At 44.0% G+C, this 27,562-nt stretch overlaps 1 protein-coding gene and 1 non-coding gene across 2 annotated transcripts in view; one reads left to right on the top strand and one right to left on the bottom strand.

The window, feature by feature from the left end:
• The window catches only part of MTMR7 (myotubularin related protein 7), a 107,155-nt gene that overhangs the window by 7,111 nt on the left and 72,482 nt on the right, over nt 1-27,562 (bottom strand). Inside the window, exons 7-11 of the mRNA XM_040243153.1 lie at nt 16,979-17,111; nt 6,172-6,281; nt 4,321-4,446; nt 2,715-2,764; nt 496-696 (exon numbers count right to left, since the gene is read on the bottom strand). Of these exons, the coding sequence (XP_040099087.1) occupies nt 496-696; nt 2,715-2,764; nt 4,321-4,446; nt 6,172-6,281; nt 16,979-17,111 (620 nt within the window). The remainder of the gene's footprint in view (nt 1-495; nt 697-2,714; nt 2,765-4,320; nt 4,447-6,171; nt 6,282-16,978; nt 17,112-27,562) is intronic.
• Nucleotides 26,953-27,025, top strand: TRNAE-UUC. The gene has a single exon. It is a non-coding gene; the product is annotated as a tRNA-Glu (tRNA).

The raw sequence follows: 27,562 nt of genomic DNA, 5'->3' as shown, positions 1-27,562 counted from the left end.
GAGTGGGAGAGTGAGAGATTTCATTATGCTACTCAGAAAGGCCCACAATCTAAAACTTATGAATCATTTTTTTCTGGAATCTTCCATCTAATCTTGGACCACAGTTGGCCTCAGATAACTGAAATTGTGGTAAGTGGAACCATGGATAAGGAGGGACTGCTGTATTTGCAACTATTATGAGAATATATCCGCCAAAGCTGTGTGACTTTTTCCTTTTCAATGCAAAAATCACTTTCCCTGACTTCCAAGAAGCTTCCTTTCCATATCAGTATGTGAAGTTTACCTATCTACCTGTGGACATTAGGCAGGAACTAGGCAAAATGGACTTGTGCCTGTCTTTGTCAGCTGATGGCCTTAAACTTCTAAAGTGATGTCAGGAAAATCGTTACTGTCAGTGAAGATGTGTAACTAAAACAGTCTTCAAAATTATGAAAGACCATCTGAAACTCTCAGTCACAAAATCTTTAGATAAAAATTAAACACCAAAACACTTACTTGAGTTCTTGTCTCTCCTTCTGGCTATTACATAGGAAGTTCCCAAACTGGCAGGAATAGATGTGATGTTGAATGTGAATCAAAAACCTCTCATTGAACTCAAAGGCACAGGGAAACTGTTCCATTAACTGCCAGACGCACTCAAGGAACTGGTCAATAACTGGAGAAATTTCTCTGGGATCACCATCTAGGTTGCCATATCTGTAAAACAAAGTATTAGAGATTTTACAGCAAGGTTTTTTTTTTTTTTTCCTTCCTTAATTAGAAAGCTATAAAAGCAACCCTAGTTCCTAAACAGATCTTATCTTATAAACTGGAACGCAAAAAAGTGGGAAAACATAACTTTTAATATAAAGTTTTTCTTGGCATTACAATTTAAAAAGTCTGGACAGAGAGGGGACATATTTATGTTATAATTATAAAAGAAAAATGTTAGTGCTAGAGATAAAATTCCAGGAGTCTTTACAGGGAAAAGCAGCAATCTTTCATTCTGATCTTAAAAGAACATCCAAAACTTGAAATAAGTCTTCCACTTTATTTTAATTAGTGACCCACGGGAGAGTGGAAAGAAATGCCTAAGCCACTTTAGAGTTTCTCACTTCTGCATGGTTTTATTAGGAAGAAAAACAACTTTAAAAAACTGATTCCCCAAGTTTCAAGGGGTATTTCCATTTTTAAAGCAGTGTTAAAACTTGTCAATAATTTATTCCCATGTGACCTCAGATTCCCTCATACCTTTACATCTCCCCTTTTGTTGTTTTCAAGAGTACATCAGAATCTGCTTCCTCGTGTTTGTGTTGATTTTTAAACAGCTGCCCAGTCCTTCTACACTGTTACGTGAATTTTAGAATCCAGAAGGGTGATTTGGGTCCCATCAAATCAGAATAACAATACAGAATGTCATCTTTCAAGCGATGGATAATCAACTTGAGGAATAAAGATGAGCAAGGATTGCTTTAGTAGTTTTTCCAAGGGTGGAAACATTAGAAACTGGAAACCTTCAAAGGGTTTAGTCCTACTCACCTTTGTTAACTTTATAAAGGGGTTGCCCAATAGGTTCTCTCCTCATAAAACACACTTACCAGCCACTTCCATGTTCTTCCTGCCCCAGATCCTCTCTCTCAGAGGTCCTAGGTGCCTAGCAGACAGTAGAACCCCCCCAGCTGAAAACAACAATGTGATCTTAAGGCTCCCCGGTAATTTTCTCATTGGTAAAGTCAAATCATGTGCTTTCCTGGAAAAATATAGAAATAGAAATCCAGGAAACCACCACAATAAATGCTAAACTAATGGGCTACAAAAATAAATATGAGCAGCTCCATAAATTTAGAATTTAAGAAAACATTCAACCAATCAAAAATGTGTATCAAAGCCTCTAAATTATCGGCATGCTGTCTAAAATATAAATTTTAGCCCCAAAGATGAGCCCATACCAGCTACAACCTGTATTAATAACATTCAGGGATTAAAGACAGCACAGCACCCATCAGGCATTACTCTCCACACTAACCAAAGGAGGCCAGTAGCTTCTGTTTATTTAAAGCCCTCAGGTGGGCTAGTAGGCTAATCCCATACATGGTTTTAAAACCCTTGCCATAACCCCAGGGAATAGGGAAAGGCTCCCCTTTTCACAGGTGGGAGACCAACACTCAGAGAACACTGATGCCCTCAGCCACACAGTAAATGCCACCGCCTGGATTTGAGGCTTGACCTGTTGGACTCAAAAGCCCAGGCTGCTGTCCCACCTTAGCTCCCCAGAGACACCTGGCACAGACCTCACCCATGACACAAATGCCGTAGGATGAGCCTAATTTAACTCCCAGGGTAGAAGATCAAAGAGAAACTATTCTACAGGCATTTCACAATGTGTAGCTTACAGGGAATATTTGCACTTCGAAAAATGGAATAATCTACCAAGTCAAATACATGTCGAAGGGAGAGCGAGCCTATCCTTTCTAGGTCAATGAATGAACCAACTTCTCTGCCTCATCTGGAAAAATTAACATCAGTTAGTTCTGCTCAGTAAATAGAGTTCTCAAGTTAGAACTTCTTTATCTGTGATACAACATATATAACAAAAATTTAACTTTCTGAATAAGATACCCAAGGCAGTTTTGAAAACAGGCTATTATTCCCCACTCAATTGACAAATTCAGAAACAATTTTTTTCAACCTTAAATTCACAATTTAAAATCATAAGATTTTAAAACACTTCTTACCTGTGAGTAAACTTATGACCAAAGGAAATCCAGTCCTTTTCAATTAACACCTATATAAGAAAATATAAATATCATGGAGAGAAGCAAATGAGGGAAAGTAAGAGACCAGACCAGTAATTCTGAAGGATTCAAAAGTTCTTGGAGCGTAATTCACTACCCTTGGTAACCTGCAAATGAATGAACACTATCTACCCATACACAGGTGCACATTGTAGGGCGAAGCTGAAGGTCTTCCGCGGGAGAAATAAACGGGAGTAGACGTGGGAAGATGTACTGCCATCACCCAGAATGCTTTTGACGAGCACTGTTCATATCGCTTCATGTACCATCTCATTCATAGGGGTGAAGGGGAGGAGGTGTTCCTAGCACTGTCATTTTACAGAGGGAGAAACAAGGAGGTTACTCATCCAAGATCACACTTTTAGAAAGTGGTCAATGCCACCTGGTAACTTAGCTCCAGGAACCATCACACCCCATCAAGTCTAACTTTCAGTCAATACTCCATGCTGCCTAACAGTATATGAAATACCAACCTCTTTACAAGAGACTAAGGAAAGTTTTCCAGTGATCTTTAATATACTTTAGAAGAATTCTAGAATGAGGAGGGTTTGGAGCATACTGAAAGCTTCAGCCCTGGTGTGGAGTCAGAGATGTAACACAAGTTTATACTCTCAAATTGCCTGGAATTAAAAAAAATAATTATATAGGATAATACCGTCAATATCACCAATGCTGTAAAACAGCCAGAGCTCTTTTCTAAAAAAAAAAAAAATGGTTTAAGTTTTGCCTTGAAAACCTATAAATTTAATGGGAAGGAATCAAAAAGAGCCAGTGGTGAAGGATGGGGTAAAGGAGACCAACCACTCAGCAATGAAGACCCATTGCAGCCAAAAGTAAATAAAATTTTAAATGTCAGTCAAAAAATTTTTTTAAAAAGGCAGAAACCAGATAAGCTCCCAGCCACTAGGAAGTCCCTGTAGTCATTCTCAGAAAATGGTCCCAGCTTAGCCAAAGCTTCACCCTTCCAGACACCTACACAAATATCACAGATATCTTACGATTGAAGCAATGCATCAAGTTCCGATGCATACCTAAAAAGTGCTAGATCTAGGAGAGAATGTACTCAATTCCAGGAAAGAAGCCCAAGACACTGATGTTTTCAATATTCTCATCCACAGTTGTGAAGGATTATTTGAAATACAAAAGCAGTAAGTGAAAACACTTTTTCCTATAGCTTTTTTTCTTCAAATATTTTTTCTGAAAAGTGTTTTCTGTTTTATAGTCCTGTGTTAACCTCAAACTTGAAAATATATATCAAACTTGAAACATAATACAAGTGATGTAAGAAACTATTTTACAAACTGCTGAATGTATATATTTGCCCCCAAATTCACCTTTAATAGCATTGATTTGAATTGGCTCCCAAATCCCAGAACTTCATCTTATTCCAAGCTTATTTCACCTTTCCCCCTTTAATTAATCTTGCTGACCTACTAACAGAAAAATAACATTGATGAAGAGGGAAGAAGAGTTGCTAATAGTTGCCAGAAGTCCATTCTGCCCAGCCACAGCGTGCATGGGACAGTGGCCAGGTGGCCGCACTCACCATGAAGCCCTTCAGAGTCCGGTAGTGATGTTCCAGAAGGAGGCTGGCCACCGAGCACACCTGAGCGGTCCTGTCCCAGCCATCAGAACAGTGAACAAGCACACTGGCCCCTTCCTCTGAAACTGCCTGAAAAACAGCATCAGCAGTCACAAAGGATGGCAATCAACAGGAAAAATCATCAGGATTAGGTTCAGTTTTGTATTCAGAATCAAAAAAAGATTTCCAGGCAAAAAAGAAAAATCAGTACCCAACCCTGTTCCTGCATTTATTGAGGATGCACATACCCATCTAGTTAGGGTGGAGCCAAGGAGCAGTTTGGGCTGGTCACCAAAGCATCACTTCCCTTCTATCCGGAAGCCAGGAGCCCAGCTGCTGAACTTCATACAAGCAGGTTTCCTGTACAAATGTCTCCTAGCCTACCTTCTACCCCTCTGGGCCCCGCCCAGCTTCCACCTTAAGCCTTTCCAACTGAAATTCTGGAGCTGCGGCTGGCCACAATCATTCTCAAAAACGAAAAGACAAAAATTATAAACTGAAACAGTGAAGTTAGAGAGAAAAGAATAAAAGCCAAGCATAAGTGCCTGGCACTGAATAAATATTTGTTAAATAATGAATTATCTAATAAAGGGGAGCATACCATGTCATCAGAAAAGATGTTTGTCTTCAGGTAATAAATCTGAGGGGGATTTATTTAAAAAAAAACACCATAAAACAAAATAAGACAATGCATTTAAAAATAGCTTGTATGAAAGTTACAGCAAAATCTTCCTCTGGCAGAACGGAATCTACCTACCAGGGTCAGGAACATGACGTTTGCTTATGCCATTGCTGAAAAAAGGGGAGCTGTTTGCTAAGATTGGAGCCTGGAGCCTGGGTCACTCTGGTGACTCACATTTGGATGTACTCTTTGATAGAAAATTCTTTCCTCTGTTGTACAGCAGAAACTAACACAACATTATAAAGCAAGTATATTCCAATTAAAAAAAAACAATTTGTTAATTTATTGTTAATAATCTCTATTGTTAACCTTAGAAGTATCTTTTAGGAAATACTATTTCTATGGTGGAAAACATTTATAGTGAAAGCTCAATAATTCCTCCCAGTTTACTTCAGTTTCTTTTTTATCCATTAAATACAAAGTAAATTTTATGCTTTTATTTTAAACTAATATAGTCCCAATTTTATAAAAATATTTATATCTTATCTATATACAGAAAGATGTCTACAATAATGTTCATCCATATTAATGAAGGGGTTTTTTCCTAGGTGGTAGGCTTTGGGATAACTTTTTTTTGTGTGTGGGGGGGGGTGGATAACTTAAACTTTCATCTTTGTAGGTTTTTTTAGTGCCTGAATTATTCATAATGTTTCATTCATTCATTTTCCAATACTGATTTTTCTTTTTACAAAATGTTAAAGGACAAGAAGTAAGTAAGTAATTCTAACATGAATGGTTATTTGCCTTTTTCTTTTCTCTACTTCCTAATTTCTAAAAGCAAACTGACTATTGGTCCTGCTCAAATGAAGATAAGAAAATTAAACATCATTAATAATTTTTTAAATATTCTTTCCTCCACCCAGAACCAAGCATAATTGAAGACTACTTTCAGATTGCTCTGAAAGTATTTTACCAGTTGATTGCCTTGATGATACACTATCAACTGAACATCATCCTATCTTTCATAAAATCCCGTCTTCAAAGGGCAGATTTCATGGAGGTCTGCAAAGCCAGCTCCCCGAGCCAGGTATCGTCCAGCTTAGGACGGGGGAGTTCATGGAAGGGAACCAGATCTCTGTCCGGTATCTCAGTGCACTGCTCTACCCCATAGTCTGTTCTCTGCAATCGCATACCTTTGCAATGAAGATTCCTGCATCCATGATGGCCTTAATGTGCCTCAACCAGCCAGAGTTCTCCAGTCCCCACAGAAAATCACTCATGGAGGGAGATTTAAGTTCACACACTGCAAGATAAACTGTGTTACAGAAGCAAAATACAGGGGTCTTTCACTGTACATGTGATCATATTTGCAGGTAGTCTGTTAATGATTCCTTCATTGTAGCCATTTTCTGGAGAAGTCAAGATAAATGCCCAAGCTTGCTAAATGTCATTCCACTGAACCAGTTCCAAGTAAGCCTTCTCTCTCTTCTTTGTTCACAGGGGACATTGCATCTGTTTAGAAGTATTATATTTGTGAAGTTTAAACTCTAATATTCATAAAAATCATTTAATGTTGCCATAGTAAAAGTAAGATTTATTCTTCCAGCTAACATTTAAAGTGGACCACCAAGGAGCACTTGAGTACAAGTGCTCTGGAGGAAAAGACTTAAATAATGAACTCCAGCACCTTCCCAACTAGAAGTCTATCACCAAGAACTGTCCTAAAAGTCTTAAATGGAAATTATCAAACTCCTCCTGCTAGCAACCCTCACTCAAAGGGAGTAAAGGATATGAATTTAAGTATGAGACTTCTGAACACCTCTAGAGCATCTAGTTAGGGGTTTTACCTTTGATTGAAAATGAATATAATCCAGGATTCCAAAGATACCTGTGTTTTACAAAACTAAGGCAGGTGTGTAAACACCTCTATAATATCATCACAGGCGGTTTCCTCTCAAGAGCTGCTCTTTTAGTTAACATGAAGCATGAAAAAGCTTTACGGCTCAGTGTTCTGACTACAACATAAATATGACGTTCCAAAGTTCACGGGGTTCGTACCTATAAAGCTCTTTTGAGGAATCCTATAAGTTAATCAAGGAAAATTAAATAATGGGCATCGAGTTTGTTTATTTCCTTGGGCTTTGGTTTCTTCATGTTTAAAATAGGGAAAGTGTACTAAATTATATCTAAGTGCCCTTCCAGCTCTAAACTCCCAGGTTTAAATTTGTTGTCTTTAAAAGCACTGTGCATTTGTAATACATATTAACTGTTAACAACCATTTATTAGATGCCCTTCCCTCAAATATGCCAGATAACAGAAGGTTCACTCATATTTCCCGCAACATAAGAACCACACACAAAAAGCACAAGTATAACAGTTAAACTGAGTCACAGATGGCAGTGGTGATGAAATAACACCAAGATTCCCAGCAAAAAAAAAAAAAAAAGTTCATAAGAAAACAGTATTATGAATATCTTCAGCCAAGATTCCGAATTCTTCCTTCCAAAAGCCTGCCCTGAGCTAGACACCAAGCATGAGAAATGGGCTTCATTCTGATTCAAGGCACTGTCCCTTTGTCTGACACCATGGTGCCGCCCCGTCTCCACCAGCAGCGATTCAGTTTGTTCACGTAAGATTAACCTGATTTGCAGTTTTCAAGTTTTTGCACACATGCCTCTCCATTGATTTTTAAAACTGTGTGCCCTCTCATGCACCATGGAGCCTCCCAGGTGGCACTAGTGATAAAGAATCCACCTTCCGATGCAGTAGATGTAAATAAGAGACACGGGTTCAATCCCTGGGTCAGGAAGATCCCCTGCAGGAAGGCATGGCAACCTATCCCAGTATTCTCACATGGAGAAACCCATGGACAGAGGAGCCTGGCGGGCTACAGTCCATAGGGTCGCAAAGAGTTGGATAAGACTGAAACGACTTAGCACGCACCCTCTCATGCACTGTGGAATAATGCACCATGATAAGTATGAAGGTGTTGCCTTTTGCAAGGTGGCAAAGGGGCAGTCGGTTAGGGGAGATGGGCAGGGATGGCTGGCTCACACCTGGGCCAAGGAGCATCTCTAAGACAGGAACACGTGCAGAAGTTGGTGCCATAAAACAATCCTGCCACGGCGCCCCCGGGAAAACCTTCCCCATGACCTTGGGAGATTATGTACATACGCAGCTTGAAGACAGGCACCGAAACTGCTGCAATTGAAAAATGCGTGCGGCCCTGAGTCAGGTGGGCTGGGAGCGGATCTGTCTTCAGAGCTGAGGATGGGGTCGGCAGCAGTACCGCGCGCGCCCTCCGCGTGGCGCACGGACATCCCCACACCCTCTGCAATGCAGCCCCTCCCGCGGGCGCCTGCCGTTTGGTCCATCTGTCCAGCCCTGGCCGTGACCCAGAGCGTTCAACTCCATCCTAAAATACACACATTCCACCAAGCATTCTCAGGACACACTGAGGCCTTTAAATCTTCCACAGATAACGCTGACTGGCAAACGTTCGTTTGTTTCACTGAACCAGCTCGACTTTCTGGGTGTTTGAAAGCGCTCAGGGCTGGCTGGCATCCGCCTCCATTTCAAAAAGTCCAGGGAGTGGGAGGGATGTCCTGGTGTCCAAACCCTGAAGCTCAGTCCAAGAACAAATGATCCCTTGCGCCTTCTCTTCCCACCAGGTGTGGAAATGACAGCACGTTTAAAAATAAACATATCGGGCTTTCCAGCTAAGGGAGCGGCCTGTGCCAACAGGCAAGAGGGGACCGGCCGGCTCAGAGAACAAGGCCCTAAAAGGCGCCCCGGGAGAGGATACCCAGGCCGCCTCCTCACCGAGCTTGCGGCCAGGGGGCCAGCTGCTGCTTCCCTCCACACTGAGGACGGCTCCCTGTTTAACACGTCTGCTTTTAGTTACATCTAAACTGGGGATGTTCGGTGGAACAGCCACCCCGGCTTTCATGCATTTTTTTCAGAGAGCGTGGTCGCCCTCAGATGCTGAGGGGTGCTTCTTGAAAGCAATCAGCCCGCAGGTGGTCAGATGGGGAGTACACTGGAGACTCCAACAGTTGGCGCCTGAATTTTCACATGTAAAACTGGTGGGTTTGTTTAGATAAACTCAGGATAAGGCAGAAATACTGATCCATTCACCCTTGTTGCCAAACCCAAACCAATAATGACAAACCATTTTGCTGAACAAAGTTCATTTCAGTTGACCTCAGAGGCAGGCATCGGCCCGGATCACAGAGAACTGTGACTAACAGGGAGTTTAATGTCCAGGTCTAGTGACATTGGTCTTATATAGAACAGGGTAACTATACATACCCCACAAGCATAAAAACAACATTTAAAAAGAAAAGATAGATTATTATGGTACCTGAGGAAATAGGAAATTTATTCGGGATAAAATTAACCTCTGGTGATCTTCCTTTGCCATTTCCTACATGAAGCTCATTTCTCCAGAGCGGCTGGGTGGGGACCAGCCCTGTGGAACAGTCTTTCTTGTCTCTAAGATCTAAAATTGAAAAGTAAATGGGCCACCTCAATTCGGGACTCAGCTGCAGGTGCGGCTTAAGGAATGACAAAGACTAAAATAGGAAATGTAAGACAGATGGAAATAGAGAAGTCTAGTTTAGAAAAAGGAAGCGCCCTGAGAGCAGGGAAGCTGGGTGGATATAAGATATTAGTGACTAGATGCTGGAGAGATGGCCACGAATCACATAAGATTAAGATGTTGGCAGCAAATAACAGAAGTGGTAAAAAAAAAAAAAGCAGCATGTGTAGCTGGGGACATAACGAGTGGAGAATCTTTCCATAAAACTGCCAGGACCAACACGCTCACTGAGTCTGAAACCACATTGTCACTGGCAAGCAGAGACTGAATTGCCTAATCTCAATCACAGCCTTATGGAAAAACTGCTCGCGTACTCCCTAATATGAATCATGTCTATCTTTAGTTTTATGGGAGACACTTTCTTTTCCAAGTGTTCCTTTTGTAAATGTTTTAGTTATCAAAAAAACTAGCTGTCAAGATGAACAAAACAGAAATGATAATTCCGAGGGTGAAAATGTTTCATCTGAATTGTCCTGGGGATCATCAAGGTAAAGCATAATTAGGATTAAAAATAGCCATTCTCTCATTAAATCTGTTCTCTTGTCCTTTCCTTTGCTAAAGTCACCCAGAGGCAAAGTCTTTGGCTTTGACATCCAATTAAAACATCCCACCATATGACTCACCCAAGGATAGCCCTCAGGGAGATCACTTGTAAGCAAGCATTATCTTCTCTTCCCACCTTGACTTTTGCCCTACATCAAAAGTCACTTTGTATTACTAAAGGAAACATTTTTTCTCTCCAATGCCCAGCATAAAGAAAACTCTCAGTAACTGTCTGATTTACAGATGAGTGTCTGAGATAACTACGTAGCTCCTAGTGATGAAGTATTTACCATAAACAGGTACTGTGCTGGGTTCTTCTGCATCCACTGTCCACCAGACAGGGTATGTTCGCTCCCAATTTTCAGACTGGCAAGTGTGGCTTAAAGAGGTTTACTAAGTCATCCCTGGTCACTCAGCCAGGGAATCCCTGAGCAGGAATCCTGGTCACAATGCACACCCCCCGAAAGGGTCATGCTCTTTCCTCTCTGCCTCGGTGCTTGTGGTCCTACTGTCTACCCCAGGCACTGCCATCCAGCGCTCTCACGGCCACATTATACATCCTCTTACAACACAGAGAGCAAGGGTCACACTCTTGATGGATTTCTTTCTGCCAAATAACCATGAGTTGATAACCAGTGGAGCCTGATGCAAAGCCCAGTTGCTCTAACAGAACACTCACTGCAAACCTCACTGGGCAAGTCCTAGGGACAATGACCAGGTTTTTCAGCCACATCTTACTGGCTGCTTCTCATCTAATCGGTTAGTAATCTCAGGAATTTAATACTGGGGGAAAGTCAGAAGATAGAGAACCGAAAAAAAGATCAACCATTATAGTTTTTTATTAGCTCGTATATGGTAGAACTTCATAGCATAAACTTGTAGGCAATACTACAGAAAATACTTAAAAATGAAAAATTTGAATATAGAAGGTTGAACTCTACCATGTCTTCCAGGATGAATTAGCCATCATCTCATAAAGTAAGGAGGTGAGGGGGAAAAGTATCAGATGAAAAGGACAGTGGGCTGAGAGCTGCACCGTTAATCCTGAGCAGAGAGAAATATTTCATGGGAACCTTGGAGCCAGGTGTGTTGGGGGAGTGCTCCCTTCTAGATTTCAGTGCCCCTGAGACCCCCTGGTGGGGCCACCAGAGCAGGGGTCATGAGCCCACAGTACCCACTGCAGCGGTGCCTCCTGGGATGCACTCCAAGTTCCCTGCTTTCAATAGTCCCTTCATTCCCAACAAAGGTTCCAAATAATCGGGCTTCACAGAGAAGCAGAGATCAGATGTCTCTGGGGCCAGCTGATTTCACCACAAAACTTTTTCCATCGTCACTGCCCCCAATTCCAGGGCAAATGACAAAAGTGGTTACCACTTGGGGCCTGCTATAAAGATCCCAGTTGTTTCCAGTGACTCTTATAAACAGCCCTTCTCTGTAGTACTGTCCCAACTGCTGACTGGGCACCGGGCCTTTGTCCCCGTGCTCTGACCCCGCTCCCATCTGATCGCTGTCAGGCTGAGGCTTGTACCTCTGTCAAACAACTTGCTGAGAAAACCCCCACCCGGCCCGGCCTGTGGTTTATTAAATTATGTCTGATGACCTTGTGCTGAGTGGACACAGACCACACCACAAGGGCACGCGCTTCCCTGCCTCTGAAATCCCGCTTGCTTCGCCTCTCTTGAATAAAGGGGTTAAGAGAAGCCACCCGTAAGGAAGCAGTTCATGTGTGGTAAGTCGCTTCAGTCGCGTCCCACTCTTCGCAACCTCACGGACTGTAGCCTCCCAGGCTCCTCTGTCCATGGGGATTCTCCAGGCAAGAATACTGCGAGTGGGTTGCCATTTCCTTCTCCAATTTAAATATGTAAATAAATTTAACTTTTCAATTTTGAATTTTAAAACTATAATTCAAAATGGTATTTTGAGGTTTTAACTTATATTTCTTTACTTCCAGGTTGAATTAGCCATTGCCGGGGTCCAGCCCCGGTGGTGGACGGAGTCGGCGAGGAAAGACTTATTTATTCATTGATATAAGATTAGACTAAGAAACAATAGTGTAGTAGAAAGATTAGGTGGAGGAACAGGGCTGAATAGCTTGGATTACACAGAAGGCCAATAAAATTCCAGACAAGGAATTTGCACCATCTACGTTGGGCCACCGGCGCTCGTTTGAATATCTAAGGCTGCCTCGCCTTAGGCTCCCTTTCACGCGGGTCTTAACAGCCAGGGCAAGTAAGTAGACTTGGCGAGCCTCCGCGCCCCAGATGGAAATTCAGCCTGAAATTAAAGAGACACGGGGGAAACCAGTCCAGCAACTAGCTCCCCTTCTATTGTCCTTCAAGGCCTTTTATACTTTTGATTATACAGAGATCAATGGGTAATACAAAATTATGTAGTGTTAGCAGCCCAGACTCTTTTTGTATATCTTTTTGTATACAAAAGATAATGATTTACATTATCTTTTGGCCAAGAGGCTTGTTAACACTTTTTGGCTCTCTTAATGAATGTTAATTTCGTTTCCCCTAAGTGTTTTTCTTTAATCTGCATCTCCTTAAAGCGCTAAAGTTACATCTCTGTAGAACAAAGGCACAGTGGGTTATAACAAAGAAGGTACTTAACTCAAAGATCTAATGTCGCTAATACCAGGTCTACTACTTATTTTTCTATATACCAACTATATCTAAAAATAAAGGATATGAAAATTTGGCAGCAAGTATTGGCTCAACAAATGAAACTTTTAATCAGTCCTATTCTAATGACTTTGACTCCTCTGAAGCCCTTACATTCCTAGGATGTTTTAAGCTTCCTGTGCCTCCTGCGGTCAGGAGGCCTCAAACAATCACATGCACAGCTGTACGAGTCCTGCAGGCAGGCTAGAAAGCCATCAGAGGGGTTTTTGGATTGAAACACTCTTTCAAATGCAGAAGACTAAAGCCCTGAGTTGACTTTTTCCAGAGAATGTCAGAAGAGTGGAAAAAGAGGCAGATTCTTATTTTTTGGGCGGTGGATGCTCAGGAAATTCCAGGGGGAAAACCTGAGGTCTGATTAGCCTTGCCATCAGAGCTCTTGCCGCATGACCTTGTCACGGGTGGAATTCCTCACGCTGGCTCCCGACAAGCCATCATGTCATGAAGTAAGGAGGTGAGGGGGAAAAAAGTATCAGATGAAAAGGACAGTGGGGCTGAGACCTGCAACATTAACTCTGGGCAGAGAGAAATATTTCACGGGAACCTTGGAGCCAGATGTGTTCTGTGAAAAGCACTTTCCGTATATAATGGAATACTACTCAGCCATTAAAAAGAATGAAATCATGCCATTTGCAGCAACAGGGATGGATCCGTAGAGTGTCATACTGAGGGAAGTAAGGAAAGGCTCTGTGAAAAGCACTTCATATTTAACTCAGTTACAACTGCTACATAACTGAAGGGGTTTCTTCACTGGGAGGTGGGAATGCCACAAGACAGTTTGGGGTAAGAACTTAGAAACCAAGGTTAACATTCAAGGGCTTCCCTGGTGACTCAGTGGTAGAGAATCTGCCTGCCAGTGCAGGGGACACAGGTTCAATCCCTGATCCCGGAGGGTCCCACCTGCTGTGGAGCAACGAAGCCCGTGCACCACAACTAAGCAGCCTGTGCGCCAGAGCCTGGGAACCGCAACCACCGAAGCCTGCGTGTCCTAGGGCCCGCGCTCCGCAGCAAGAGAGGCCACCACAGTGAGACTAGAGGGCAGCCTCCGCTCTCTGAAACCAGGGGAAAGCCCTCACAGCAGCAGAGACCCAGCGCAGCCAAACACATTAAGTTATTTTGAAAGGAAGTTAACATTCAATCAATGAGCTCTGTAAAAGGACCCACACCAGACGTGAACTTGGTCCTGGAGTTCAGTTTCTGACGAAATCTCCTGCCGCTCTTGCTCACAGACAGGGCCATATAGGGGCAGAATGCAAAACAACGTTTCATTTCTGTTATTCAGAATCAATTCTGGTAATATCAATAACCCAGAGAAGAAGATAATAATCATCAAAGAAACGCATTCTTCCCTTTCCTACCAAGTGAGCAACAGTACAAATCTCCCAGTCTCTTTGATGTCACAACAACTATTGGAAGGAGAAAAAGCCTCAAAAAGTGGGTCTGATTGCATCACTTCATCAGCTGAAGCCTCCATGAGTGGTTTATAATTTACTTGGTGAAAACAGATAGCTGGACATCGGTCAAGTCCCCTGAAAGGCATCCAGAGAGCCATCTCACTTACAGGGCCGACAGAGCCGGGAAAGTGGTGCAGAAGAACCATGGTCCCCTGAGAAACACAGGCCGCCCTCCCTCCGGAACTCCATCAGTTTGCTGGGCCTCGAAAAACAGCAAGTCAGACCACAGGTCTGAGGGCAGGAGACAAGGTTCCTCAAGAAACCAAGTAAATGCTCCTTTTAAAACAAAAGCCAGACTGCCGTGTGACAAGCACTCTCGGGAGTCGCCTTATGCATATAAGAAAATGCGTGCGTGCTAAGTCATTTCAGTCGTGTCTGACTCTGTGACCCCACAACTCTTCATGTCTCCTGCACTGGCAGGTGGGTTCTTTACCACTAGCACCACCTGGGAAACCCTGAAGAAGACATATTTTTTCTTTTGAGAATATATAGCAGAAAATACATATTCTCAAAAGTCTGCTTATGAAATTACTAAAAAGCATACGTTTTTAAAGATTCTGATCATGAACACTCTTCATACTAAAATCAGACTACTCTATCAATAACAGTGCTGAGCTGGTCCAGTTTGCCAGCTTCTAAAAAGCACAGCATATAGCAGGGACAGGCACACCATCCACAATAATCTCCAGAAGCTGATGAATCTCGAAGCCCAGAGCATGCTCAAGTCACCCCTTGCTGTTGTTCAGTCATGTTGACTCTTTGTGACCCATGGACTGTAGCCCACCAGGCTCCTCTGTCCATGGGTTTCTCCAGGCAAGAAGACTGGAGTGGGTTGCCATGCCCTCCTCCAGGAGATCTCTCTCATCCAGGCATCAAACCCACATCTCCTGCACTGCAGGCAGTTCTTTACCATCTAAACCACCAGGGAAGCCCTCCTGTCACCTGAGACACAACAAAATTCACATGGAGGAGAGATGGAGATAGCTCTACAGCCATGATTATTCTACAGATGCAAAGTGAAAGTTGCTCAGTTGTGTCCGACTATTTGTGACTCCATGGACTATACAGTCAATAGGATTCTCCAGGCTAGAATACTGGAGTAGGTAGCTATTCCCTTCTCCAGGGGATCTTCCCAACCCAGGGATTGAACCCAGGTCCCCTGAATTGCAGGCAGATTCTCTACCAGCTGAGCCACCAGGGAAGCCCTGTTTTTTTACTGATGCAAAAAGAGGGTTTTTCCCTAACCATTCAAAGTTTCCATTTTAAACTATTTGCAACCAGGGGCATCAAACTGTGGACTCACAGAACCATCAGGGTTAGATGGGTCCACAGAAATTATTAGTTCAATAGTTTCATTTTACAGCAGGGTAACAGAGCCTCAAAGAACGTACATGATGCATTTAAAGTTCCATAATGACCGAGATGACCCCAGGATCCCAGGAAGGACAATGGAAATCAGGCTTGTCCGTGCCACTCAAGTTCCTCCAGCCCCACCTCTAGGTTCTCACTACATCCTGCTCTTATTATGCAGGGAAATTAAGCAGATAACTGAGAGCAGATGGGTATTCTGAGAAAAACGTAATTCAGCATTTCCTTTGTCCCTTTTCACTCCAGGCCCCATATTTCCCTTCAGAGAGGACCGCGCACCCCTTTCCCTCACAGGCAGGCGACCTCCCCAGGGCATCACCCCCTAGACACGGGAGCAGCACAGCATTTACAGCCTCTCCTGGTCCCCAGGTGGGCTTCTCAGGTGGCTCAGTGGTGAGAAACCCGCCTGCAGTGCAGGAGGCACAGGAGACGTGGGCTTGATCCCCGGGTTGGGAAGATGCCCTGGAGGAGGGCATGGCTATCCACTCCAGTATTCTTGCCTGGAGAATCCCATGGACAGAGCAGCCTGGCAGGCTACAGTCCACGGGATCGCAAAGAGTTGGACACGAACAAAGGGACTAAGCACGCACGCACACTGGTCCCCAGGCACAAGGCTCTGGGTTCTGCACCCTCCCCTTGCTCTTCAGTTCCCACAAGAGCTAGAAGAGGTGGACATGGCAACGGACTCCTCTTTGGGCCTTGACGCTCACAAGGGCATAACCAGTCGATGAAGATGGTTTTGCTTGAAATACATGATTCCTGGCGATTCGTTTATGGCTGGTGTGGCCACACGAATAACTGCTCTGTATCACACAGCCCAGCTCTGTGACTTCCTCTCCCCCTGAGCCTGCACGTGTCTCCTGGTGCTCGCTGCTGGGGGCGGGGACAGGTGGAGGGGTTCCGCGGCAGCGGCTGCTGCTGATGGAAAGCAGGACCACTACCCTCAACGTCCTTCCAATGGCTGCTCAAGCACTGGGATTCAGTTTATGAAACTCATGGCCATACACAAACAGTTGACAATTGCTCTCAAGGCAGGACTGCTTCATCTGCACGTGGTCTTGCATGTGGGCCAAACCAGTACGAGGGAGACACTCTTCTCTTCCGTGTACCACGGGAGAGAGGCTGACAGCTAATGGCCACGTGACAGAGCCACTCCACCATGACACCACAAATAAGAGAATGGCTGTCAAATGTGTAAAGAGTCCCTAAATTCTTCCCAGCTGATCCCACCCCGGCGAACAATGTCATAGTAAAGCACAATTTTCACATCAAGAGACTCTCTTATTCCTCTTTGCCATCAAAACATTTAACTGCATTTTTTTCAGTGCTGTGCATAAGGAAATGGTTTACCTTCCAGCATTTTCTGCAGACTGTTCCTCATGACATGGATGTTCTCTATCCCGATAAACTGAAACTTGATATTGGAATAATTGTCTTCGTTCTCATAGCCTTTCCCTGCAGCACGATTTGCCATCGCATTAAGCTGCAGTGGGCAGCAAAACAGAACAGTCACCAAGGATATTCATGGAACAATCACAACACGTCATGGCTATCCATAAGAACATTCAACACGGCATGCAGAAACAAGCGTTCGATCCCAGGACCACTGTGCTGGGCTGGGTGTCTACAGACACCTGGGCTGAGCCTACATTCAACAATGTCCGTTTGTCGACATGGGAACATTTTCTGAGCTGGGAAGCATCCTAGAGATAAGCCCATCTGGAGATGCCTTCTGCGGGTCCCAGGGTGGGATTCCGTAGAGCCAAGCTGTCCCAATTTAACACCAAATGTGACAGCCTTGGCTGGCAGAAGAGTCCTGGCAGATTCAGTTGGCAACATAGAGCTCTTAAGTGAAATGATTAGGTCTTCTAGTATTAGAATGCCAAAAAACACATCAGTTTAGAGGAAGGGCGACGTCGTTCCAATCTGCCTAGGGGAATCTCGCAGATACCCAATTCAACCTCGAGGGGGAGAGAGGCCCACTGGGTGCTACGTCTCCAGAGACACTTCCTCTAGCCACCCTATTTCAGTCTCCAGAGAGGGCTTTTTAAAATCACATTCATCACCACAACTTCATACATAAGAAGTGGCAGCTCTTAATGCAAACGGGGTTCAACGGTAATGGACTTTGAAGAAATTCATGATGTAAACTTCTGCTGTACTCCTGTGTAACTAAGGTCAAGAAGGGGACAAGTCCTGCCTTAGCTGAGAAACACACAGATTTCTAGAATAAATGTATTATTGCTAACACTCCACTCTTAACAGTCAACTAAGAGGGCCATCATATCCTAGACATCTATATTCGGTGACCGTTCTCTCCCTCTGCCCACAAAGGGCAAGAGGGCTAAAGCCCAGGCAGAGAACTTGCCACCAGAAAAGTATCAGTTTTTAGGCCACAATGCAGTATTGGGAGGATATTAATACTTTACAAAAATCAAAGTTTATAAAGCCAAGTTAAGTTAAAAACATAATCTTTTACCCAGATCTCCTATTTGTGAGAATCTGACACTATTTAAAATACCAGCACACAAAGATGGATGTCCAAAAGTGTTTGCAACCTTTTAAAAAAAATAATTGATATTAAAAAAAAACTGAACGCCTATGAATATCTCCATAGGGCGATGACTAGACAAATTATGGTATATTCATACCCTGGACTACTAATAGGATCGAGGGTTACAGAGATAATGATAGAGACAGAAATAGAGACATATGGGCATCCCAGGTGGCACTAGCAGCAAAGAATCCGACTACCGATGCAGGAGACACAAGAGACTCAGTCAGGTTCAATCCCTGGGTTTGAAGATCCCCTGGAGGAGGAAATGATAACCCGCTCCAGGATTCTTGGCTGCAGAATCCCACTGACAGAGGAACCTGGTGGGCTACAGTCCATGGGGTCGCAAGGAGTCAGACAGAGTGAGTGGGCAGACACACATAGAGATGTACAGATATTGGGGGGAGGGAGAGGAGAGAGAGAAAAGAGGGGAGGGGAAGGAAGGAAGACTGGGAGCGTCACAAGACATGTGAAGTGAGAAAAGCAATAGCATTCATACAAGTATCCCACTTTTTGTAAAAGGAACCAAGCTACAGACGTGCGGTTATGTTTATGCATGTTGAATCAAGCAGGGTACAGATGAACAGAAGGCTACACTGATTTAGCAGCTGTCACAGCAGAAAGACAGAGGTGTCACGTGGCTGGGGCGCCCATCAATACCACTCTGTATGCTCCTCTGGTCTTTGTTACGAACCAGACATACTAAGTTTATAAATTAAATAACAGAAGCAAAATGTATGAGAAGTGAAAAATAAAACAGCAGAGGCAAGTCCCGGCCACCAGGGGCTCTGGCAGACTCCTCACTTTGCTGCTCCGTGAGTCGGCTCAATGTGACATCGGCTGGGGCACAACTTCCCTGGCCACACTGCCTCCAGTTTACAAAAAGAGCATCCCTTTCCCCCCAGGCATGCTATGAGAATAAAGGGTTTAGTCTCAATTAAGAAAAAACATATTAAAGTAATATTATTTTAAAGACAACTTATATTCATGCCTTAAATGTTTTTTAATTTTTTAATTGAAGGATAATTGCTTTATAGAATTTTGTGGGTTTCTGTCATACATCAACATATTAGGATATTTTAAAATATCTTAAGGGGAAAACTTTTCTAAAATTACCTAAAGACGTTTTGCTTTTGAAATTGTGCTTTATTATACATGGACTGCAAGGAGATCAAACCAGTCAGTCCTGAAAGAAATCGGTCTGAACAGCCATTGGAAGGACTGATGCTGAAGCTGAAGCTCCAGTACTTTGGCCACCTGATGGGAAGAGCCGACTCATCAGAAAAGACCCTGATGCTGGGACAAGTTTAAGACAGGAGAAGGGGATGACAGAAGTCGAGACGGTTGGATGGCATCACCAACTCAGTGGACATGAGTTTGAACAAGCTCCAGGAGACGGTGAAGGACAGGGAAGCCTGACAGTCCACGGGGTCCCAAAGAGTCAGACATGACTGGGTGACTGAACAACAATTATAAAAATATCACTGCTTTGTATAATTATTTTCCAAAGTTGCTGGCTTATTCTTTACCACAAGCTTCATAAATAAAGCAGTTAATAGGACACTAGGCAGTATCATATAGCAAATAAAACAGCACATCCTATTATGCCACATGAACTTATGTGTATTTCTGCACCTTGAATAATTCAACTTAAGTCTGCTCACCGCATGCCACAGAGATAACTTTTTAAACAGTGCAGTGAATAAAAAACAAAATACTATTATTTTTAACCTATAATAAGCATCCTATGTTCACATTTTTAATAGCTGAGTGCCTATGACCTGGGAGAATTTATCGATGGTCTTTCAAAAGCAAAGGAAGGACACAACATGGCCTCCTGAAAGTCAATGGTGCTTCTCAGAATGAACAGAAGGTGGCGATATTTAATCTATCATCCAAAGAGTACTTTCTTAAGGTTTGCACACAGTTTACAAAACCTCTCATGATAATGGGGCACAAGCTGACCCCTCAAAGCAGGAAACACAGCTTTATAATTAAGAAAAAGTCAGATGCTATCTTGGACCTAAATGCATATTCATTCAGAGAGAGTATCTCTTATATTACCAAAAAAAAAAAAACGTCTAATTTGGTGCCCTGTCCTTTAGGATGAGAATTCCATTTCACCACCAAGAAAAAGCTATTCATTTCAGCTCCTAAAACTTTTCAAATCATGGGAAAAACCCTCAAAATGTCACATCCTCTATGTTTCTAATTATATAATGTCCTTGAAAAAAATGTATAGACGTAGAGAACCGATGCATGGTTATTTGTGATGTAATTGTTCTGTGGAAGAAAAACTAAGGTCAACCTAGACAGCATATTAAAAAGCAGAGACATTATTTTGCTGACAAAGGTCCATCTAGTCAAAGCTATGGTTTTTCCAGTAGTCATGCATGAGTGTGGGAATTGGAACATAAAGAAAGCTGAGTGCCAAAGAACTGATGATTTTGAACTGTGGTGTTGGAAAAGACTCTTGAGAGTCCCTTGGACTGCAAGGAGATCAAGCCAGTCAATCCTAAAAGAAATCAGTCCTGAATATTCATTGGAAGGACTGATGCTGAAGCTGAAGCTCCATTACTTTGGCCACCTGATGGGAATAACTGACTCATGTGAAAAGACCCTGATGCTGGGAAAGATTGAAGGCAGGAGGAGAAGGGGACAACAGAGGATGAAACGGTTGGATGGCATCACCAACTCTTTGGACATGAGTTTGAGCAACCTCTGGGAGTTGGTGATGGACAGGGAAGCCTGGGGGGCTGCAGTTCACGGGGTCGCAAAGAGTCGGACAAGACTGAGCAGCTGAAGTGAACTCTTCTGTATTTGACTGTGCTACTGAATATACAAACACACATATTTGATTATATTTTATAGAGCTAAACACACACACACACAACTGCACATAAAACTAAGGAAATCTGAACAAGATCTCTAGTCTTTCCCATTCTGTTGTTTTCCTCTATTTCTTTGCATTGATCACTAAGGAAGGCTTTCTTATCTCTTCTTGCTATTCTTTGGAACTCTGCATTCAGATGCTTCTATCTTTCCTTTTCTCCTTTGCTTTCCGCCTCTCTTCTTTTCACAGCTATTTGTAAGGCCTCCCCAGACAGCCATTTTGCTTTTTTGCATTTCTTTTCCATGGGGATGGTCTTGATCCCTGTCTCCTGTACAATGTCACGAACCTCATTCCATAGTTCATCAGGCACTCTATCTATCAGATCTAGGCCCTTAAATCTATTTCTCACTTCCACTGTATAATCATAAGGGATTTGATTTAGGTCATACCTGAATGGTCTAGCGGTTTTCCCTATTTTCTTCAATTTGAGTCTGAATTTGGCAATAAGGAGTTCATGATCTGAGCCACAGTCAGCTCCTGGTCTTGTTTTTGTTGACTGTATAGAGCTTCTCCATCTTTGGCTGCAGAGAATATAATCAATCTCGGTGTTGACCATCTGGTGATGTCCATGTGTAGAGTCTTCTCTTGTGTTGTTGGAAAAGGGTGTTTGCTATGACCAGTGCATTTTGTTGGCAAAACTCTATTAGTCTTTGCCCTGCTTCATTCTGCCTTCCAAGGCCAAATTTGCCTGTTACTCCAGGTGTTTCTTGACTTCCTACTTTTGCATTCCAGTCCCCTATAATGAAAAGGACATCTTTTTTGGGTTTTGAGTGTTAGTTCTAAAAGGTCTTGTAGGTCTTCATAAAACCGTTCAACTTCAGTTTCTTCAGCGTTACTGGTTGGGGCATAGACTTGGATAACTGTGATATTGAATGGTTTGCCTTGGAGACGAACAGAGATCATTCTGTTGAAATTAGAGATACCAAGGGAACATTTCATGCAAAGATGGGCTCGATAAAGGACAGAAATGGGATGGACCTAACAGAAGCAGAACATATTAAGAAGAGGTGGCAAGAATACACAGAACTGTACAAAAAAGATCTTCACGACCCAGATAATCATGATGATGTGATCGCTAATCTAGAGCCAGACTTCTTGGAATGTGAAGTCAAGTGGGCCTTAGAAAGCATCACTATGAACAAAGCTAGCAGAGATGATGGAATTCCAGTTGAGTTATTTCAAATCCTGAAGGATGATGCTGTGAAAGTGCTGCACTCAATATGCCAGCAACTTTGGAAAACTCAGCAGTGGCCACAGGACTGGAAAAGGTCCGTTTTCATTTCAATTCCTAAGAAAGGCAATGCAAAAGAATGCTCAACCTACCGCACAATTGCACTCATCTCACATGCTAGTAAAGTAATGCTCAAAATTCTCCAAGCCAGGCTTCAGCAATACGTGAACCGTGAACTTCCAGATGTTCAAGCTGGTTTTAGAAAAGGCAGAGGAACCAGAGATCAAATTGCCAACATCCACTGGATCATCGAAAAAGCAAGAGAGTTCCAGAAAAACATCTATTTCTGCTTTATTGACTATGCCAAAGCCTTTGACTGTGTGGATCACAATACACTGTGGAAAATTCTGAAAGAGATGGGAATATCTGACCACCTAACCTGCCTCTTGAGAAATCTGTATGCAAGTTAGGAAGCAACAGTTAGAACTGGACATGGAACAACAGAATGGTTCCATATAGGAAAAGGAGTACATCAAGGCTGTATATTCTCACCCTGCTTATTTAACTTCTATGCAGAGTACATCATGAGAAACGCTAGACTGGAAGAAACACAAGCTGGAATCCAGATTGCCACGAGAAATATCAATAACCTCAGATATGCAGATGACACCACACTTATGGCAGAAAGTGAAGAGGAACTAAAAAGCCTCTTGATGAAAGCGAAAGAGGAGAGCGAAAAAGTTGGCTTAAAGCTCAACATTCAGAAAACGAAGATGATGGCATCCAGTCCCATCACTTCATGGGAAATAGATGGGGAAACAGTAGAAACAGTGTCAGACTTTATTTTGGGGGGCTCCAAAATCACTGTAGATGGTGACTGCAGCCATGAAATTAAAATATGCTTACTCCTTGGAAGAAAAGTTATGACCAACCTAGACAGCATATTCAAAAGCAGAGACGTTATTTTGCCGACTAAGGTCCATCTAGTCAAGGCTATGGTTTTTCCTGTGGTCATGTATGGATGTGAGAGTTGGACTGTGAAGAAGGCTGAGCGCCGAAGAACTGATGCTTTTGAACTGTGGTGTTGGAGAAGACTCTTGAGAGTCCCTTGGACTGCAAGGAGATTCAACCACTCCATTCTGAAGGAGATCAGCCCTGGGATTTGTTTGGAAGGAATGATGCTAAAGCTGAAGCTCCAGTACTTCAGACACCTCATGCGAAGAGTTGACTCATTGGAAAAGACTCTGATGCTGGGAGGGATTGGGGGCAGGAGGAGAAGGGGACGACAGAGGATGAGATGGCTGGATGGCATCACGGACTCGATGGACGTGAGTCTGAGTGAACTCCGGGAGATGGTGATGGACAGAGAGGCCTGGCGTGCTGCGATTTATGGGGTTGCAAAGAGTCAGACATGACTGAGCGACTGAACTGAACTGAACAAGATTGGGGGATTGCATCATTGTCAATATCCTGATTGCAATACTGTACCACAGTTTTGCAAGATGTTACCATTGGGGGAAACTGAGCAAAATGTACAAGCATCTCTATTATTTCCTACAACTGCGTGTGATTCTCTAATTATCTCAAAATACAAAGTCTATTCAAAAAAAAAAAAACTTCTCAGCTAAAACCATGGAGTAACAGCATTCTAGTTTCAATCTGCGCTGAAGGAACACAACAGAGAACTGACAACTGGGACTGGAAAGTGTCCTGTTTTCTAACCCAGGGTTACTGTGCTATTTGATCATCTCAGCATCTTTGGGTGCAAAAGAGCTCATACATGAAACAAAAAAAAACTCACGTCTCAACAAACACTTAATGAACACCTACTGTGTGCCAGACACTACACGGAATAAAAATGTCAGTAAGAAGTGGTTCCAGCCACCAGCAGCTTATACCAAGCATAGACGTGTAAGCACACAGCAACAGATGATGCCCGCTGGTGCCCGGCAGGACTCCAGATGGAGCTGAGAGCCTGGTAGAGACGGTCGCAGGCATGAGAATCTGGAGCAGCCACATGTGGCCTAGGGCATCAGGCATAATGTTTCATGATAGAAGGAAGACTGGAGATGGTCTTCAATGATGAGGAAAGATGGAAAGACATGGAGAGAGCATCCAACATGAAGCGCCGAGGAAGAGAAGAGAGGGGAACAGGTGGGTAGCAGTGAGCCAGCCACTGCGAGCGTAGGGGAAGCTTCCAGTCTGGCAGTGGCAGCGAGAGAGGAAGCTGGGAAGTTTTAGGGTTCTTGACACACAGGCTGGGCTTCCCTGGTGGCTCAGATGGTAAAGAATCTGCCTGCAATGCAGGAGACCCAGGTTCGATCCCTGGGTTGGGAAGATCCCCTGGAGGAAGGAAGGGCAACTCATTCAGTATTCTTGCCTGGAGAATTCCATGGACAGAGGAGCCTGGTGGGCTGCAATTCTTGGGTTTGCAAAGAGTTGGATATGACTGAGCGGCTAACACACACGCACCAGCTAATAGATGAAGAAATTCTGACTTCATTCATGTCAGCAGAGGGCTACTGAAAGCCTCTGAACAGGCTTAATTGAAAAATTATGGAGATTTAGTATCCATGTCAGAGAAGATCCACTGGAGTGGGCAGAGGACGTGAGCTCCACAAGGGAGCTGGCTCGTCTCATTTACGGCCTATGCCTATTTATGGCCTAGAACCCTGCGCTTCCACCTGGCACAGAGCAGGCACTCTGTGAAGATTTACTGACAGGCCGACCGACCAAAGAAATGACTGAGTGAGGCTGAGAGGTGAACAGCCCAAGAATGTTTAAAAAAAAAAAACAGAATCAGATTCCTTCCCTCCAATCTTAAATCACCAATCAAACACATCAAAACCATGGAAACTCAGTCAATGATGATGATCTTCCTATCAAGTTAAAGGTCAGCCTGGTGGTCACCGTCTCGGGCTTGAAGTCTAATGTTACAGCCGAGCACAGGCTGTGCCTGACCTGATGGATGGAAGATGAGCACTGAGGGTGCCCCTGGCAGGAGGCCCGGACCACGCTCTAGCCTGCGGCATCAATTAATGGTCCGTCTATCTTCATCTGTGTCCAGTGCCATGAAGAATCTGAACTTGTTGATACAACCAGAAAAGAAGAGATGATTTTATTTCTTGCAACTACGGTCTAAACTCTGCTAATCAAAATCCTTCTTCCCTATCCCCGAGGGAAGAATTAATAGCTTTACAATCACCATTCAGCTCAATTTACAATCCCAACCCCATATATGATGCAAAATTATCTCTTTCCCTCCTTATAGGCGATTTGGACTGGTAAGGGGTTCTTTCTCCTTTTCCTCTTTCTTCTAGGCTCTGTCTTTATACCGGGGATGGGGGAGGTTGAAAGTCAAAGTGTTAGTCGCTCAGTCATGTCAGACTCTGCAGCCCCACAGACTGTAGCCAGCCAGGCTCCTCTGTCCACGGGATTCTCCAGGTAAGAATACTGGAGTGGGCTGCCATGCACTCCTCCAGCGGATCTTCTCGACCCAGAGATCGAACCTGCATCTCCTGCACTGCGGGTGGATCCTTTACCATCTGAGCTACCAGGGAGCGGGGTGATAGAGAGGGTTAGGAAAAAAAAAAGGTAAATATCTCTTCGTAAAGCCGGAAAAGACTGCTGTTTTATCTCTGCTAGTAATCACTGCTTTTCTGGTTAACACCTGACCTGAACCGCTCCGACATAAGTGTCCAAATCCCAGGGCGGGTCTGCGGGCTCTTGGCAGGGGTGGAATGTACAGAGCTCGCTCAGGTGGAGACCCACCTTGGCTTGAGCCTATTCCAGGGCCCCAGCTTCACTCCCCAACATGTACCCCGCAGTGCTCGCAGCCAGGAACCTCCAAGGGTGGAAAGACTGGATCCCAGCCGGCTGGCTCGTGTACGACTTCCCTTCTCGGCATCCAGTGGACCTGCGGCCTGCCCTCCATCCTGGTCCTGCCTAAGAGAGGCAAGGAGACGCCCCACTGCCCCAAACACCATAGCTGCGCCTGCTGCCCTGCTCAGTGACTCACCCTCCACGACCTCCTTGAGGCCCCTCTGTCATGCACCCCAATCTTTCCCACATATCGCCCCAGATACACCCCTCACAGGGTGGAAGCCACCTAATTACTGATTCCAGAGAGACACAACTTCCCATGTGACCTCCTATTACACAGCTAAGGAAGCGCTCACACGGTAACATCACAGGCCACCGAGCCACAGCACTGCCCTTGGAGAAGCAGCCAGGACCGGGGGCCAGGTGTTAGCCGAGCAGGTGCCCGGCATGCCCTGCCTCTTCGCTCCAATGCCCTCCCAGGTGCCCACGTCGGGCCCCGGCTGAGCACATATGAGCCAGCGGCTGGGTCTGCAGCTCTGAGTTCCCCGCCTCACTGCAACCATGTACAGAGAGGACGACTCCCCCCACCCCCCAGAGCCTGACCTGAGGTTCCCCTGGAGATCAAGATAAGCCTAGTTGTGAACCCGGGCTCTGCCCTGAGTGGTGTGACCTTGGGCAAATGCCTGAACCTCTCTGGATCTGAGACCTTATCCATAAAAAGAAAAAAAAGTGCTCCTCATTTGAAGGAGTATTGCAAGAGTCAAATGGAAAAGTGCCTGGCATTTTCACAAGCTCGGCAAAATCCTAGAACCAAGTCAAGTCATGAGCAAGGCTGAGATAACAGGAGTTTGATCTCCTTTTATAATTCAGCAACTATTGGGACTTCCCTGGTCGTCCAGCGGTTAAGACTCTGCACTTTCAATGCAGGGGACTCAGGTTCAATCCCTGGTCAGGGAATTCAAATCCCACATGCTGCGCAGCGTGGCCAAAAGACAAAAAAATAACAATAGATACAATAAAATTCAACAACTATGGCATCAACACGACCTCCCGTCCTCTTTTTTTTTTTTTTTCCTCCTGTCCTCTTAATGCACTAAATTCTCACAGTAACACATGACCTTGAGGGGATGGTTTTTTCTTTAGGTATTAAGTTGAGCTAAGGTCCTCATGGCCTTTGCCTCCCTAGATTCTAATACCAACGAGCAATTCAGGCAGCATCTGAGGTGAGCCCTGCTCCAAGGACAAGAACGACTTTTGACCTTTCTCTATTTCATTTCAACCTGCAAGCAAACCTGGCGAGGACCCATTTGCCATGCCCACCGCCCACAGCAAACACGGACCTGGTCTCCCGGCTACCGAGAAATAAAAATCAACAGACACGGTCTTTAAAAGAACGAACGCTCTAAGCAAACAGTTTAAAACTCCCGTGAAGCTGTGTGTGTGCCTGGGCAAATAGGAAGACAGCACGACTTGTGTGAGACACCAATTTTCTTT

This window comes from Oryx dammah, unplaced genomic scaffold, assembly GCF_014754425.2.
Source record: "Oryx dammah isolate SB20612 unplaced genomic scaffold, SCBI_Odam_1.1 HiC_scaffold_7, whole genome shotgun sequence".
Classification (NCBI taxonomy): Eukaryota; Metazoa; Chordata; class Mammalia; order Artiodactyla; family Bovidae; genus Oryx; species Oryx dammah.
This window is presented reverse-complemented; position numbering and strand designations above follow the sequence as displayed.